Here is a 16,148-nt window from a genome sequence, read left to right on the forward strand (position 1 = left end):
GTGTTATCTGGACAGCAGTGTGTCAGGCACTTAAGAAATCTAGGGTCAAAATGAAGATTATCTAATGCCGCAGGTATTTAAATAAATGTGCACAGACTGTACTTAGAATCACCTTGCTAAAAACTAGTAGGAGAAGTAGCTGAGACTTGTTTATCGTATGTAACAAAGATATTTCAAAGTCAGTGTGAGAATCCATCTAACAAGAAACACCAGAGGTCATATTTTGATGTGTTCTCTCCCTTTCTCAGTAGCCAGAAAATGTTTAAATCCAGAAAGAAAAGAATCAGATTCTTTTAAAGCCTCAAATATTCCTCAAACTCTTCTCAAATTTAAAAAAAAAAAATCTTATCAGGGAATAAAAAATTCAAAAATTATTTTTTGTAGCCTTTCAAAAGTGTCTATTTCATTTATAGCCTAGTTTTATTTTTAAAACCCTCACAAAATAGGTTGCAAAACTTTATAAACAAGGTTGTAACTTTCCAAAGGGTGTGTGCTAGGATCCTTGTGAAGCCCCTACTAGAGTCCAGCTTGGAGCCAACTCAGGCACCCTCTCTGTCCTCCCCTGCACCCCCAACCCCTACATCCACCCCTCTGCCAATAATTCAATACTATTGAGGTCATAGGGTTGGCTGAAATTTGTTAAAAACATAGAGAGTAACCTCTGGGGAATAAATCACGGGGGGAAGAAAGAGAGAAGAGATTACAAGTACCATTGAAGGTATATATGTTCAAAAGTTAATTTGGTTACATTATCAAATTATAGTTCTTCAGAGAGCTGAAACTAGCTCTAAATTAGATTTGGGGAGGCATATCAAAACTAAATCATCTGCATAAGAGACACACTCACATAAAAAGAAAAACACAGACGACCAAGGGTTCTTAAGTTGGGGGAGGCTATATTCCAACTTGGGGGAAGGGTGAAGGCATTGCAGTTCTGACGCTTGATCGTGATGTTCAGAGTCCTGCAGTCTCCGAGTGTGGCAGGACGCAAGGGCTGCTGGGCCTGGCTGGACTCTCCACCCCTCTGCCGCAGTGTGTGATATGCGGGCAACTGCAGTGTCAGGCTGGCACCGCTCCTGAGGCTCCTGAGTGTTTATCAACTCAGTAGGTCAAAAGTCTGCAGACACTGGGTGGAGCAGCAGTAAGCCACAAAACTCACAGTTGTCCTCCTGGGGAAAGAGTGGGAGATGAACACCGTGAGTTCAAGAGGAAAGCCTCAGGATTCCTTCCGTTAGAGACAGTCTTTTTCTTGGTTAAAATAAAGAATTAGGTATGGTCAACAGAACACACCACAAAAATGTAAATTCCTTTTAAAACTGAGCACTGCCTCCAACTAATATAAAAAAAACAAAAACAAAAAACTGAGCGCTGGAATGAGGTAAGGTATGCTTGTGCTCATTTTATGAGCAGCTTTCAGACAACATCTCTATGTCAGCTGGAGCGGGTTGACTTGCCCTCCTCCAGGGGATCTTCCCAACCCAGGGGTCAAACCTGAGTCTCTTATGTGTCCTGCAGTGGCAGGCAGGTTCTTCACCAGGAGTGCCACCTGGGAAGCCCCCTGTGTTAGCAGCCTAGGAAAAATTAGCTTTTTCCATGTTATGGTCTTAATTCTGCTTACTAGACCCAGTGCAATGAGAGAATTTTAAATACATTATAAAAATCATGTAATTGACAATGTCACCAATTTAACTAGAAAACACACACACACACACACACACACAATATACAAAAGAGTTTAAAAAACACAATTTTAAGGGATTTATCCTACAGATGTATTCCCATAGATTGCTTACAGAGGTAATTTCAGAATCTGAATCCCAGAGTTTGAGGGTCTTTTCCCACAAAGCAGGGGAATCCCGTCTCAAACTCCACTTGGCATCTTCCTGCAGTGAGTCGTGAGCCAGTCTGGGCAGCTCCAGTGGCTGGATGCCTTGTTTTCCCACCAGAAGTGCTATCCTCTGGTGAGGAGAGAATAGTCTACTGTTGATTACAGAGGATTCCCTGTGCTGTTTTCTCTTTTCCCCACTCCTCAACCCAGTCTTTGCCTTTCTCTGTGGTGGCACTAGTGGTAAACAACCCACCTACCAATGCAGGAGATATAAGAGATGTGGGTTCAATCCCTGGGTCAAGAAGATCCCCTGGAGGAGAGCATGGCAACCCACTCCAGTATTTCTGCCTGGAGAACCCCATGGACAGAGGAGCCTGGTGGGTTACAGTGCATAAGAACTGCACAGAGTTGGATATGACTAAAGCGACTTAGCACACACGCATGTAGTCCAAGAAGGTGACCTCTACAGACCCTACCTCCCAAACTGCCTGATGGCTGGTTTCTGGCTGAATTAGGACAGTAGGAGGCACAGCCACAGGGTAAAGGGCAGGAAGAGAGAAAAGTTGAAATTTTTTTCTTCTTTTTAAGAAAAAGTCGAGTTAATACAGCTATAGGTACACATAAACAGAATAAAATTCATCCACTTTAAGTGTACAGTAAATCAGTTTTGAAATATGTACAAGTATTTAACACCACAATGAACATATAAAATATTTCTCATCTCTCTAAATGTTCCTTGTGTCCACTTGCAGCAAAGCACCATCCCCCCAGCCCCCTACCAAGTCTCTGGAAACCACTGATAAACCGTTTTGTTTCTCTATGGGCTTTAATTTTCTCCGGGTCACCACAATCCTCCAAAAGAAGCTTTGCCATTGTATCATCTTGGATGATCAAAGATCTCAAGGCAAGAGCTAGACCTACTTCTACGGGTTCTCCTGTCTTAGATTTTTGTACTAATCCTGGATTCCCTAACCAGCTAGGTTTGGCTGATATGAGGATATAGCTCCCCTGGATGGACCTTCCTATATGGCTTTAGTTCTCACTGGGCTCCAGTCACAATTTTCAGTACCCAACCAGGCAGCTGACAACTTTCCCCTAGCCTTCATGTCCTGCCTGCACAGTCTCACTTCCTGCCAGCAGAAGTGAAAGCTCGTGGCCTTCTTGGGTCTTCTCTGAACATGCCCACATTCTTAGGCATGCACACGACCTTATATACTCCCAGAAATATGTCAGTGCTTTTTGAAGCCCCTGCAGAAACCACATTCTCCTATCTTCCTTTTCAGCCTTCAGTTCAGTTCAGTTGCTCAGTTGTGTCCAACTCTTCCAACTCTTTGTGACCCCAAGGACTGCAGCATGCCAGGCTTCCCTGTTCATCACCAACTCCCAGAGCTTGCTCAAACTCATGTCCATTGAGTTGATGATGCCATCCAACCAACTCATCCTCTGTCACCCTCTTCTTCTCCTGCCTTCAATCTTTCCTACCATCAGGGTCTTTTTCCAATGAGTCAGTTCTTCACATCAGGTGGCAAAAGCACTGAGCTTCAGCTTCGGCATCAGTCCTTCCAATGAATATTCAGGACTAATTTCCTTTAGGATTGGTTTGATCTCCTTGCAGTCCAAAGTACTCTCAACAGTCTTCTCCAACACTGCAGTTCAAAAGCATCAATTCTTTAGTGCTTAGCTTTCTTCATGGTCCCACTCATCCATACATGATTACTGAAAAACTATAGCTTTGACTATAAGGACCTTTGTCGAGAAAGTAATATCTCTACTTTTTAATATGCTGTCTAGATTGGTCATAGCTTTTCTTCCAAGGAGCAAGCGTAGTCTAATTTCACGGCTGCAGTAACCATCTGCAGTGATTTTGGAGCCCAAGAAAATAAAGTCTGTCACTGTTTCCATTGTTTACCCATCTATTTGCCATGAAGTGATGGGACCGGATGCCATGAATGTTGAGTTTTAAGCCAGCTTTTTCACTCTCCTCTTTGGAACCAGTCTATTGTTCCATGTCTGGTTCTAACTGTTGCTTCTTAACCTGCGTACAGGTTTGAGGGCAGTGCTTGAACAGCATCATCCTTTAGGACTTGAAATTGCTCAGCTGGAAATTCTATCACCTCCACTACCTTTGTTCATAGTGACGCTTCCTAAGGCCCACTTGACTTCACATTCCAGGACGACTGGCTCTAGGTGAGTGATCACACCATTGTGGGTATATAGGTCATTAAGATCATTTTTGAATAGTTCTTCTATATATTCTTGCCACCTCTTCTTAATATTTTCTGCTTCTGTTAGGTCCATACTGCTTCTGTTCTTTATTGTACCTATATTTGCATGAAATGTTTCCTTGGTATCTCTAATTTCTAGAAGAGATCTCTAGTCTTTCCCATTCTATTGCTTTCCTCCATTTCTTTGCACTGATCACAGAGGAAGGCTTTCTTATCTCTCCTTGCTATTCTTTGGAACTCTGCATGCAGATGGATAAATTCTTCCTTTTCTCCTTAGCCTTTCAGTTCACTTCATCTGTCAGCTGTTTGTAAGGCCTCCTCAGACAACCATTTTGCCTTTTTGCATTTCCTTTTCTTGGGGAGTTTTGATCACTGCCTCCTGTACAATGTGAACCTCTGTCTATAGTTCTTCAGGCACTCTGTGTATCAGATCTAATCCCTTGAATCTATCTGTCACTTCCCCTGTGTAATTATAAGGGATTTGATTTAGGTCACACTTGGATGGTCCAGTGGTTTTCCCCATTTTCTTCAATTTAAGCCTGAATTTTGCAGTAAGGAGTTCATGGTCTGAGCCACAGTCACCTGCCGGTCTTGTTTTTGCTGATTTTATAGAGCTTCTCCATCTTCAGCTGCTTAGTCTACTATTTGGCCCAATAGTTATCCACTGTCTCAGACATCTGTGAAGTTAAGCAATTGCTTGTAATTGTTTTGACAATTTTCTGACAAATACCCTCTGGGAAGAGGTTTTCTGCACTGGTGAGCTCTGACTGAAGAAACAGAAGACAGGCTTGCAAGCAGGGTTTCTTAGTGAACCCCCCTTTGAAGGTGCTCCTACTTCCTTCCACACTTTTCCAACAGCTGCCAGCTTGCTGGTTTTAACTGTGATTGCAGATCCCTAGTTTTCAAGGTTAAGACTAGAGGATGGGACTTTAAGTTAAAACATCACAAAGATCTCTGTTCTTTCTGAGATCCAACCACTTTTCTTGAATAAGTGCACTCCAGATTGCTGTAAGCTTTTTGTTAATTTCCAGAGTTCTGAAAAATTCAATTCTGACAACTTTTGCCAGTTTTTTCCCATTTTTATGGTATGGCTGACTATTTCCCCTCACTCTATCTCTACCTCTCTGACCAGAGCTTTTATTGGGCAGGCCTCTCATGATGGCTCTAGTTCTCAACAGCCTCCAGATCTTCCTTTGTTCTTTAAGCCAAAAGATTAAGAATAATAAACCTTCATACTGCTGTAAGTTCCTAGGTACTTTCTCATCCCTGTGAGTGCTCTGAATCCTGCCTGAACTCCTATAAATAGTCCCTCACCATTAATTCCTCTTCAACATTCCAGCTTATGTGTGTTTTCCAGCCAGTACTGTGACTTGATTTAGTGTGTGTTAGAGGGAGTGGCCTACCTAGATAATCACAATGGCGTGATCACTCACCTAGAGTCAGACATCCTGGAATGTGAAGTCAAATGGGCCTTAGAAAGCATCACTACAAACAAAGCTAGTGGAGGTGATGGAATTCCAGTTGAGCTATTTCAAATCCTAAAAGATGATGCTGTGAAAGTGCTGCACTCAATATGCCACCACATTTGGAAAACTCAGCAGTGGCCACAGGACTGGAAAAGGTCAGTTTTCATTCCAATCCCTAAGAAAGGCAATCCCGAAGAATGCTCAAACAACTGCACAATTGCACTCATCTCACACACTAGTAAGGCAATGCTCAAAATTCTCCAAGCCAGGCTTCAGCAATACGTGAACCAAGAACTCCCAGATGTTCAAGCTGGTTTTAGAAAAGGCAGAGGAACCCGAGGTCAAATTGCCAATATCTGCTGGATCATCAAAAAGGCAAGAGAGTTCCAGAAAAACATCTACTTCTGCTTTATTGACTATGCCTAAGCCTTCGACTGTGTGGATCACAATAAACTGTGGAAAATTCTGAAGGAGATGGGAATACCAGACCACCTGACCTGCCTCTTGAGAAACCTGTATGCAGGTCAGGAAGCAACAGTTACAACTGGACATGGAACAACAGACTGGTTCCAAATAGGAAAAGGAGTACGTCAAGGCTGTATATTGTCACCCTGCTTATTTAACTTCTATGCAGAGTACATCATGGGAAACGCTGGGCTGGAAGCAGCACAAACTGGAATCAAGATTGCTGGGAGAAATATCAATAACCTCAGATATGCAGATGACACCACCCTTATGGCAGAGAGTGAAGATGAACTAAAAAGCCTCTTGATGAAAGTGAAAGAGGAGAGTGAAAAAGTTGGCTTAAAGTTTAACATTCAGAAAACTAAGATCATGGCATCTGGTCCCATCACCTCATGGGAAATAGATGGGGAGACAGTGGAAACAGTATCAGACTTTATTTTTTTTGGCTCCAAAATCACTGCAGATGGTGACTGCAGCCCTGAAATTAAAAGACGCTTACTCCTTGGAAGGAAAGTTATGACCAACCTAGATAGCATATTAAAAAGCAGAGACATTACTTTGCCAACAAAGGTCCGTCTGGTCAAGGCTATGGTTTTTCCAGCAGTCATGTATGGATGTGAAAGTTGGACTGTGAAGAAAACTGAGCGCCAAAAAATTGATGCTTTTGAACTATGGTGTTGGAGAAGACTTTTGCGAGTCCCTTGGACTGCAAGGAGATCCAACCAGTACATCCTGAAAGAGATAAGTCCTGGGTGTTCATTGGAAGGACTAATGCTGAAGCTGAAACTCCAATACTTTGGCCACCACATGCGAAGAGCTGACTCGTTGGAAAAGACCTTGATGCTGGGAGGGATGGGGGCAGGAGGAGAAGGGGACAACAGAGGATGAGATGACTGGATGGCATCACCAACTCAATGAGCATGAGTTTGAGTAAGCTCTGGGAGCTGGTGATGGACAGGGAGGCCTGGCGTGCTGCAGTTCATGGGTTCTCAAAGAGTTGAACACGACTGAGTGACTGAACTGAACTGAACTGAGAGGGAGTGGCCTAAGGAAAAAGTCCATCAGAGTGGGATTCTGGGGTTGGGTTGGTGAGGACATGAATGACCTTCCTGCTAGGAAAACAACTCGACATCACTGATCACTTGAAGCTGTGGTGTCACAATGACTTGAATGGTCATCCAGACTGCCAGTGGAGGATAAGGTGCTGGGAGATCAAGTGCAGTGGTATTTGATTGCTGTGGCATTATGATGAATTCAAAGACTGTGGAGGGAGACGGAGTCTTCTAACTGCTGAAACGATCCCCCCAAATCCCAAGCCCCCTCAAAAAAAAAAAAAAAGATAAACTTAGTGACAAACTCTCAATTCAAGGCATAGGTAGAGAAACAGAAAATTTCTATGGTGGCCTTAGAGGAATTCTTATTTTATGAAGCTGTGGGAGTGACATGCCTGAGGTCTGAATGTACAAGCTATAGAACCACATGCCAGTTAAAGGTATATTTATGCTAAGTCTCTTAAGCTAAGGTAAAGGTTCTGCTGGGAAAGGGTGAGGACTTGAGATGGAAACCTTTGTGTAGACAGGAGGATAAGAACCTTAAACCTCTAAAATCTCTAAACATTTCTTTACATTAGAAACAGCCTTTCTTGCCTTCTAAGAAAACAAGCATTCACTTGAATAAAAAGATTTCACTGACTTCATCTGCTGTGGTTGCCTAAAAAGGAAATTTCTTTTCTTTAGGACCCACACAACAATACTCCCTGCCTCTAGGGCCATAGAGACAGTAAAATCCCAGCATGATTCAGAGATAATTGCTCCTGGGAGAGATTACATACATGAAGGAATTTTGCCAAATTTTATTTGCAGGAGTTTGGAGAGCAATGGAGTCTAAGTACATTAGCCAATGAGAATAAGTCTAAGACTGGATCAGGCCAAGGAGGGTGTTTCACATAGGCCTTAGGATTTAATGTGTTTGTTTGAATACCTATAATGGTTAATAGAAGTCTTGACCCAGTAGAGGCCTACAGTCAGTGAGAACGAGATGCTGGAACTTCCACTGTATAATCCAGAGGAAGAAGAACAAAGGCTTAGAGAAATGGGGATGTTGTAATGGATCCAATGAGGTGTAATCTGCTCAGTCACTACCTGGAAATCTCTGAGAGGGTCAGGAAAGCAGTCCCTTCACTGAAACATTAAGATATATACTGGTGAGGGAAAATCAAATTGGAAATCACAAACACATCTGATACTTAATACAACTCATTCCTACTAGAGGTGAGAGAGAAGGCCTGCAAAAGTTCAGGTATCTGCCACATTGGTAAAGTTTCAAATGGTAAGAAGAGTTACATCCAGAACTGCTCACTATGAACAAAGAGATACATACTCGTGGGTTCCTTTGGATTTTGGAGGCAAAATACATTTTGGTGGGAGCTATTGGTTGTGCCAAGATGGAATAGCCCCATTGCTCCCAGGTCCTTTCTCTTATAATTAAAGCAACACAACAAGCAAGCATTGGAAGACTCTGAAAGACAGAATGAAGACAGACAGCCTAGGACCTAGGGCTTGAGAAGCAACACAGCAATGGTAAATCCCCTAGGCTTCCTTATTGCCTCCCATATACCTCAGATAGGACTCTGGAGACGCTTCCAACCCAGAACCACCAACAAGCAGAAGCAAAAACAAAACAAACAAAAAAACCAAATCCCCCAAACCTCCAAGAGAAGCCTGTTCTCCCTATCCAGAAGATTGGGACAGAGAAATCCATCCATTTCTATAGAAAGAAAGTAATTAGTTGCTTAGGGCTGGGTATCGGGAAATAGAGAGGTGACACCTAAAGAGTACAAGGTGTCTTTTAGGGTGAGAAAAATGTTCCAAGATTGTCTGTGGTATTGACTGAACATATCTGTGACTTTACTATAGTAAAAACTGCTGAATTGTATACTCTAAGTGGATGAATTGCATGATATGTAAACTATCTCAATAAAGCTGTTAAAAAAAATAATAGCACTGAAAGGAGAAATAGATAAACTCACAATAAGAGTGGGAACTTCAACATTTTTATTCAGCAACCGAACTACTAGCCTCTCAGCACAGGTACAGTAGAACTGAACAATTCAATGAACCAAAGAATCTAACTAACATATACAAAACATTCCACCCAACAGTAACAAAACACATACCCTTTTTCTCCCAGAAGCCCATGTGACATTCACCAGGATAGACTATATTCTGATTCTGTGCCAAAGAACAAACTTCGCAAATTTGAAAGAACTGAAGTTATATACAGAAAATATATCTGGTTTCATCTCTGACATAAAAGAGCCTAGAAGTTCTCATTCCTGTTCTTATAACAAGAACAAGCTGAACAAACTGAAAATCAACAATTTTTCGCTATTTACCAGAGAACTGAGGTCATAGGGCAAACTGCAAATTCAAAATCTGGCAAGACAGGTAGCTCCAGAGGGTCACAGCTGAGATTTGCTTACCTGGATAGAAGATACTAGAATTGCAGGGAGGCTAAGTGTGGAAAAGCCTGAGAGTGAGATATTCCTGGGGCTGCAATATTAGGGTGACCAGGACACAGGAACCTTCTAAGGTGTCATGGTAAAAATCCAAAAAAGATCCCCTTGCTTCTCATTCAGGAAGATGGAAAAGAGTAGTCACTATGTAACATGTCCAGAGCATCTTCCATACAAAGGACTGCTCTCCAGAGGAAAGACCTTACTAACACCTTACCCCAGCTAGGGAAGGACATTCTTCCCACCCAAGCCTGCTTTGGCCTGCCCATTCCACCTAAGTGGGGAAAGCAAGCTATGCAAGACAAGAAAAATTCATGAAGGTAACAGCCTAGAGATATAGGCCCACTAAAATAATGAGACATCATAAAATTGAGAACACTTCCCTCCCTCATTAATCACCAGAATAAATGGCGTGCAGCATAAGAACAGTGGAGTAGAGATCAAATTAATACCAAAAACTAACAATGAAAGATTAGAAACAGAAATTAAGGAAACAATCCCATTTACCACTGAATCAAAAAGAATAAAATACCTAGGAATAAACCTACCTAAGGAGGCAGAAGACCTGTACTCTGAAAACTATAAGACTGAGGAAAGAAACTGAGGATGATACAAACAGATGGAAAGATATATCATGTTGTTTACTGGAAGAATCAATGTTGTCAAAATGAGTATTCTAACCAAGGCAATCTATAGATTCAATGCAAGCACTATCAAATTAGCAATGGCATTTTCCACAGAACTAGAACAAAAAATTTATATGGAAACATAAAGGACTCCGAATAGCCAAAGTAATCCTAAGAAAGAAAAATGGAGCTGGAGGCATCAGGCTCCTTGACTTAGGACTATACTATAAAACTATAGCTATCAAAACATTATGGTACAAAAACATAAATATATATCAAAGGAATAGGATAGAAAACCCAGAAATAAATTATGAACCTATAGTCAATCTATGACAAAGGAGCCAAGAATTATACCATAAGTGGTACAGGGAAAAGTGAACAGCTACATGTAAAAGAATGAACTTAGAACATTCTCTATTACCATATACTAAAATAAACTCAAAATGGATTAAAGACCTAAATGTAAGGCTGGATATTATAAAACTCTTAGAAGAAAATATAGGCAGAACATTCTTTGATATAAATCACAGCAGTATCTTTTTGCATCCACCTCCTAAGAGGAGCCATGCATTTTGGGAAGATGCCCTGGAGGGAGAAATGGCAACCCACTACAGTATTCTTGCCTGGAAAATTCCATGGACAGAGGAGCCTGGCAGGTTACAATGTATGGGGTCACACAGAGTCAGTCATGATTGAGTGACTGAGCATGCAGGCACACTTAAGAGTAATGAAAATAAAACCAAAAGTAAAAAAATGAGACCTAATTAAACTTAAAGGCTTTTTCACAGCTAAGGAAACCATAAACAACATGAAAAGACAACCCACTGAATAGGAGAAAAGATTTGAAAACAAAAAAAGTGACAAGGGATTAATTTCCCAATATGGAACCAGCTCAAGCAGCTCTAAATCAAAAAAACAAACAACCCAATCAAAAAAATGGGCAGAAGATCTAAATCAACATTTCTTCAAAGAAGATATATCCAGATGGCCAAAAAGCACAGGAAAAGATGCTCAACAGGGCTAATTATTGTTGTTGTTATTTAGCTGTTAGGTCATGGCCAACTCTTTTGGACCCCATGAACTGTAGGCTCCTCTGTCTGTGGGATTTTCCAGGCAAGCATACTGGAGTGGGTTGCCATTTCTTTCTCCAGGGGATATTCCTGACTCAGGGATTGAACCCACATCTACTGCATTGGCAGGTGGATTCTTTACCACTGAGCCGCCAGGGAAGCCCTGCTAATTATTAGAGAAATGCAAATCAAAACTACAATGAAGTATCACATTTGTCAAAATAGCCATCATCAAAAAAATCTATAAACAATAAATGCTAGAGAGACTGTGAAGAAAGCAGAACCCTCCTCACTCTTAGTGGAAATATAAATTGGTGCAATCAATATGGAGAACAGCACAGAGGTTCCTTAACTAAAAATAGAACTACCATATAATCCAGCAATCTCGCTCCTGGGCATATATCTGGAGAAAACCATAGTTGGAAAAGACACAAGAATCCCAATGTTCACTGCAGCACTATTTACAATAGCCAGGAGATGGAAGCAAACCTAAGAGTCCATCAACAGAGGAATGGAGAAAGATCTAGTATATATACAATGAAGTATTACTCAGCTATAAAAAAGAATGGAATAATGCCATTTACAGCAACATGGATGGACACAGAGATCATCATACTTAGTGAAGTATATCAAAGACAAATATCATATAATAACACTCATATGTGGAATCTAAAAAAGTGATACAAACTAACTTGTTTACAAAACAGAAACAGACTCACAGATGTCAAAAACAAACATGGTTACCAAAGGGGAAATGTGGAAGGGATAAATTAGGAGTTTGAGAGTAACAAATAAACACCACTATATATAAAATAGATAATCAACAAGGACCTATTATATAGCACAGAGAACCGTACTCAATATAGTAACCTATATGGGAAAAGAATCTGAAAAAGAATGGATATATGTATACGTATAAATGAATTACTGCTTTACACTCGAAGCTAACACAATATCGTAAATCAACTATATATTACATATAAAATAAAATTTTAACATAAGTAAAAATTTAAAAATAAAACAAAATAAATAAAATCTCAGCACTATTAACCTTGGGTTCATCTTACATGGCCTGCAGGGGGTGCAGTGGGTAGTCCTGAGGGTGCTGGGGGAAGAGGGCCCTCCATGCTCCTAAAGCTCATTTACGAACAGTGCGTCCTGGGCTTGACAGAATACTGAAGCAAAGACCTAGCTTCTAAATTAGATAGGAGGATAGAAGGTAACCTGAGAAAATAGGAGAGAATGAAAATATGACAGAAATGCATTCCTGTTAAAAATTTGCATTTAAAAACAAAAACAGCTGCAAGATGCAGACTCTCTGAAGAGAAGCATATAGAGAAGCCCAAATCAAGGAAGGAGAATTAAAAAAGGACATTAGGGGTGGCCCGAAGATGGCAGAGGAATAGGACGGGGAGACCACGTTCTCCCCCACAAATTCATCGAAAGAACATTTGAACACTGAGCAAATTCCACAAAACAACTTCTAAATGCTGGCAGAGGACATCAGGCACCCAGAAAGGCAGCCCATTGTCTTCTAAAAGGAGGTAGCTATCTGAGGGAGCTAGCTTGAGATAGCAACTCACAAAAAGCCCTAATCTAAGACACTGCCAGGCCCACTCACAGAACAAAGGACTGAGCAGAGCTAGCCAGCTGCGGCCCGGCCCATCCCCCACCAGAGACAGGCAGGCGAGGGCAGCCAGAGCAGAACGGGGCATTTGGCTCCAGAGAGGCATCAGATACCAAACTGCAAGTAGACTTCGTTGCTAACCAAGACTTCTTGGGATTCTGGATGACTGACATTCGCTGGGAGGGTCGCAGCCAGAGATCAGCTCCCCAGAAGAGACACATGGCACAACTAAGAAGGTGTGCCCGTTGTACACCCAGGAAACCGAGCGGCTGGGACGGGGAGACAATGAGTCGCAGCCTCCAACTGGGGGAGACTGCGCTCGCCAAGCACCTGGTCACCTGAGCTGCTCGGATCTGGGACGGGCACAAAACTCAGGCCCAACCAAGTCTGTGCCTTTGTGGGGTACCCAAGAACCTGAACCTGAGCAGCTTAGACCTGGGGAGTGCATGCAACCCAGGGCCCGCATCAGACAGTTCCCAGCAGGGCAACCTAGAGCCTAAGCAGTGTAGACTGGGAAACCACACACGCCGAGAGCAGGGGCAAGCCCAGTGTGGCTGAGACACTGGGAGCGCTCCCCACACACGCCAGTGATATTTGTTAGCCGTGTTCCTCTCTCCCCACAGTACGACTGAACACGCGAGCCTAAAAAAAGTGACCACCACCACCCGCCTTGTGTCAGGGCAGAAATTAGACACTGAAGAGACCAGCAAACAGAAGAAGCTAACATAAACAGAGGGAACCGCTTTGGAAGTGACAGGTGCAATAGATTAAAACCCTGTAGTGAGCACTGACTACATAGGAAGGGGCCTACAGACCTTGAGAAGTATAAGCCGGATCAAGGAACTATCTGAAAATGAGCTGACCCCACACTGTCTGCAACAGCTCCAGAGAAAATCCTAGATATATTTTTACTATTATCATTTTTTAAAATCTTTTTAAAAATTTTAAGTACCCTATTACTCCTTTAATTTTCATTTTTATAACCTACTATTACCTTGCAAAAAAAAAGACCCTATTTTTAAAGCAAACTTCATATATATATTTTATAATTTTTGTGACTTTTTTCTTTAATATTGTATTTTTGAGAATCTAACCTCTACTCTATATTTTTAATCTTTGCTTTTTGGTATTTGTTATCAACTTTGTACTTGAAGAACCCAATCTTCAGTACCCATTTTTACTGGGGAGTTGGATCACTGGCCTGATTGCTCTCTCCCCTTTTGACTCTCCTTTTTCTCCCCTAGGTCACCTCTATCTCCCCCCGCCCCCTTTTCTTCTCTGCCCAACTCAGTGAATCTCTTTGCGTATTCTGGGCTGTGGAGAACACTCAGGGAACTGATTACTGGCTGGATCTGTCTCTTTCCTTTTGATTCCCCCTTTTATCCTCCTGGCCACCTCTGTCTCCTTCCTCCCTCTTCTCCTCTCTGTGTAACCCTGTGAACTTCTCTGAGGGGTGCAGACTTTGGAGAGCACATAGGGAAGTGATTACTGGCTAGCTTGCTCTCTCCCTTTTGGATACCCCCCTGCTCCTCCTGGTCACCTCTATCTTCTTCCTCCCTCTCCTCTTCTCCATGTAACTCTGTGTACCTCTCCAGGTGTCTCTCACTGTGGGGAAACTTTTCATCATTAACCTAGATGTTTTATCATTGGTGTTGTATAGATGGAGAAGTCCTGAGACTATTGTAAGAATAAGACTGAAAACCAGAGGCAGGAGTCTTAAGTTCAAATCCTGAGAATACCAGAGAACTCCTAAATCCAGGGAACATTAAACGATAGGAGCTCATCAAATGCCTCCATACCTACACTGAAACCTAGCACCACCCAAGGGCCAACAAGCTCCAGAGCAAGACATACCACACAAATTCTCCAGCAACACAGGAACACAACCCTGAGCCTCAATATACAGGCTGACCAAAGCCACACCAAACCCACTGACATCTTAAAACTTATTACTGGACACTTCATTGCACTCGAGAAAGAATAAATCCAGCTCCACCCACCAGAACACCAACGCAAGCTTCCCTAACCAGGAAACCTTGACAAGCCAATCGTCCAACCCCACCCACTGGGAGGAACCTCCACAATAAAGAGGAACCACAGACCACCAGAATACAGAAAGACCACTCCAAACACAGCCATCTAAACAAGATGAAAAGGCAGAGAAATATCCAGCAGGTAAAGGAACAGAATAAATGTCCACCAAACCAAACAAAAGAGGAGGAGATAGGGAATCTACCTGATAAAGAATTCCAAATAATGATAGTGAAAATGATCCAAAATCTTGAAAGCAAATTGGAGTTACAGATAAATAGCCTGGAGACAAGGATCAAGAAGATGCAAGAAAGGTTTAACAAAGACCTAGAAGAAATAAAAAAGAGTCAATATAAAATGAATAATGCAATAAATGAGATCAAGAACACCCTACAGGGAACCAACAGTAGAATATCGAGGCAGAAGATAGGATAAGTGAGGTAGAAGATAGAATGGTAGGAATAAATGAAGCAGAGAGGAAAAAAGAAAAAAGAATGACAAGAAATGAGGACAACCTCAGAGACATCTGGGACAAAGTTAAACACCCCAACATTCGAATCATAGGAGTCCCAGAAGAAGAAGACAAAAAGAAAGACCATGAGAAAATACTTGAGGAGATAATAGTTGAAAACTTCCCTAAAATGGGGAAGGAAATAGTCACTCAAGTCCAAGAAACCCAGAGAGTCCCAAACAGCATAAACCTAAGGTGAAACACCCCAAGACACATATTAATCAAATTAACAAAGATTAAACACAAAGAACAAATATTAAAAGCAGCAAGGGAAAAACAACAAATAACACACAAGGGGATTCCCATAAGGATAACAGCTGATCTTTCTTTCTTTTTTCCTAACAGCTGATCTTTCAATAGAAACTCTTCAGGCCAGAAGGGAATGGCAGGTCATACTTAAACTGATGAAAGTGAAAAACCTACAGCCCAGATTACTGTACCCAGCAAGGATCTCATTCAGATATGAAGGAGAAATCAAAAGCTTTACAGACAAGCAAAAGCTGAGAGACTTCAGCATCACCAATCCAGCTCTCCAACAAATGCTCAAGGGTCTTCTCTAGAGAGGAAACACAGAAAGTGTGTATAAACTCGAACCCAAAACAATAAAGTAAATGGCAATGGGATCATACTTATCAATAATTACCTTAAATGTAAATGGGTTAAATGCCCCAACCAAAAGACAAAGACTGGCTGAATGGATACAAAAACAAGACCCCTATATATGTTGTCTACAAGAGACCCACCTCGAAACAAGGGATAGATACAGACTGAGAGTGAAGGACTGG

The 16,148-nt window shown here is 41.7% G+C and overlaps 1 protein-coding gene across 3 annotated transcripts in view; it reads right to left on the reverse strand.

The window, feature by feature from the left end:
* Window positions 1–612: 612 nt before the first annotated feature.
* The window catches only part of LRRC28 (leucine rich repeat containing 28), a 206,388-nt gene continuing 190,852 nt past the window's right edge, over window positions 613–16,148 (reverse strand). Inside the window, exon 9 of one of the 3 annotated variants that reach the window (XM_065906676.1) lies at window positions 613–1,169. In XM_065906676.1, coding sequence (XP_065762748.1) covers window positions 1,097–1,169 — 73 coding nt within the window. In that variant the 3' untranslated portion in view covers window positions 613–1,096. The remainder of the gene's footprint in view (window positions 1,170–16,148) is intronic. The other 2 variants (XM_065906675.1, XM_065906674.1) reach the window with 2 other exon arrangements.

Source organism: Muntiacus reevesi, chromosome 15, assembly GCF_963930625.1.
Source record: "Muntiacus reevesi chromosome 15, mMunRee1.1, whole genome shotgun sequence".
Lineage (NCBI taxonomy): Eukaryota > Metazoa > Chordata > Mammalia > Artiodactyla > Cervidae > Muntiacus > Muntiacus reevesi.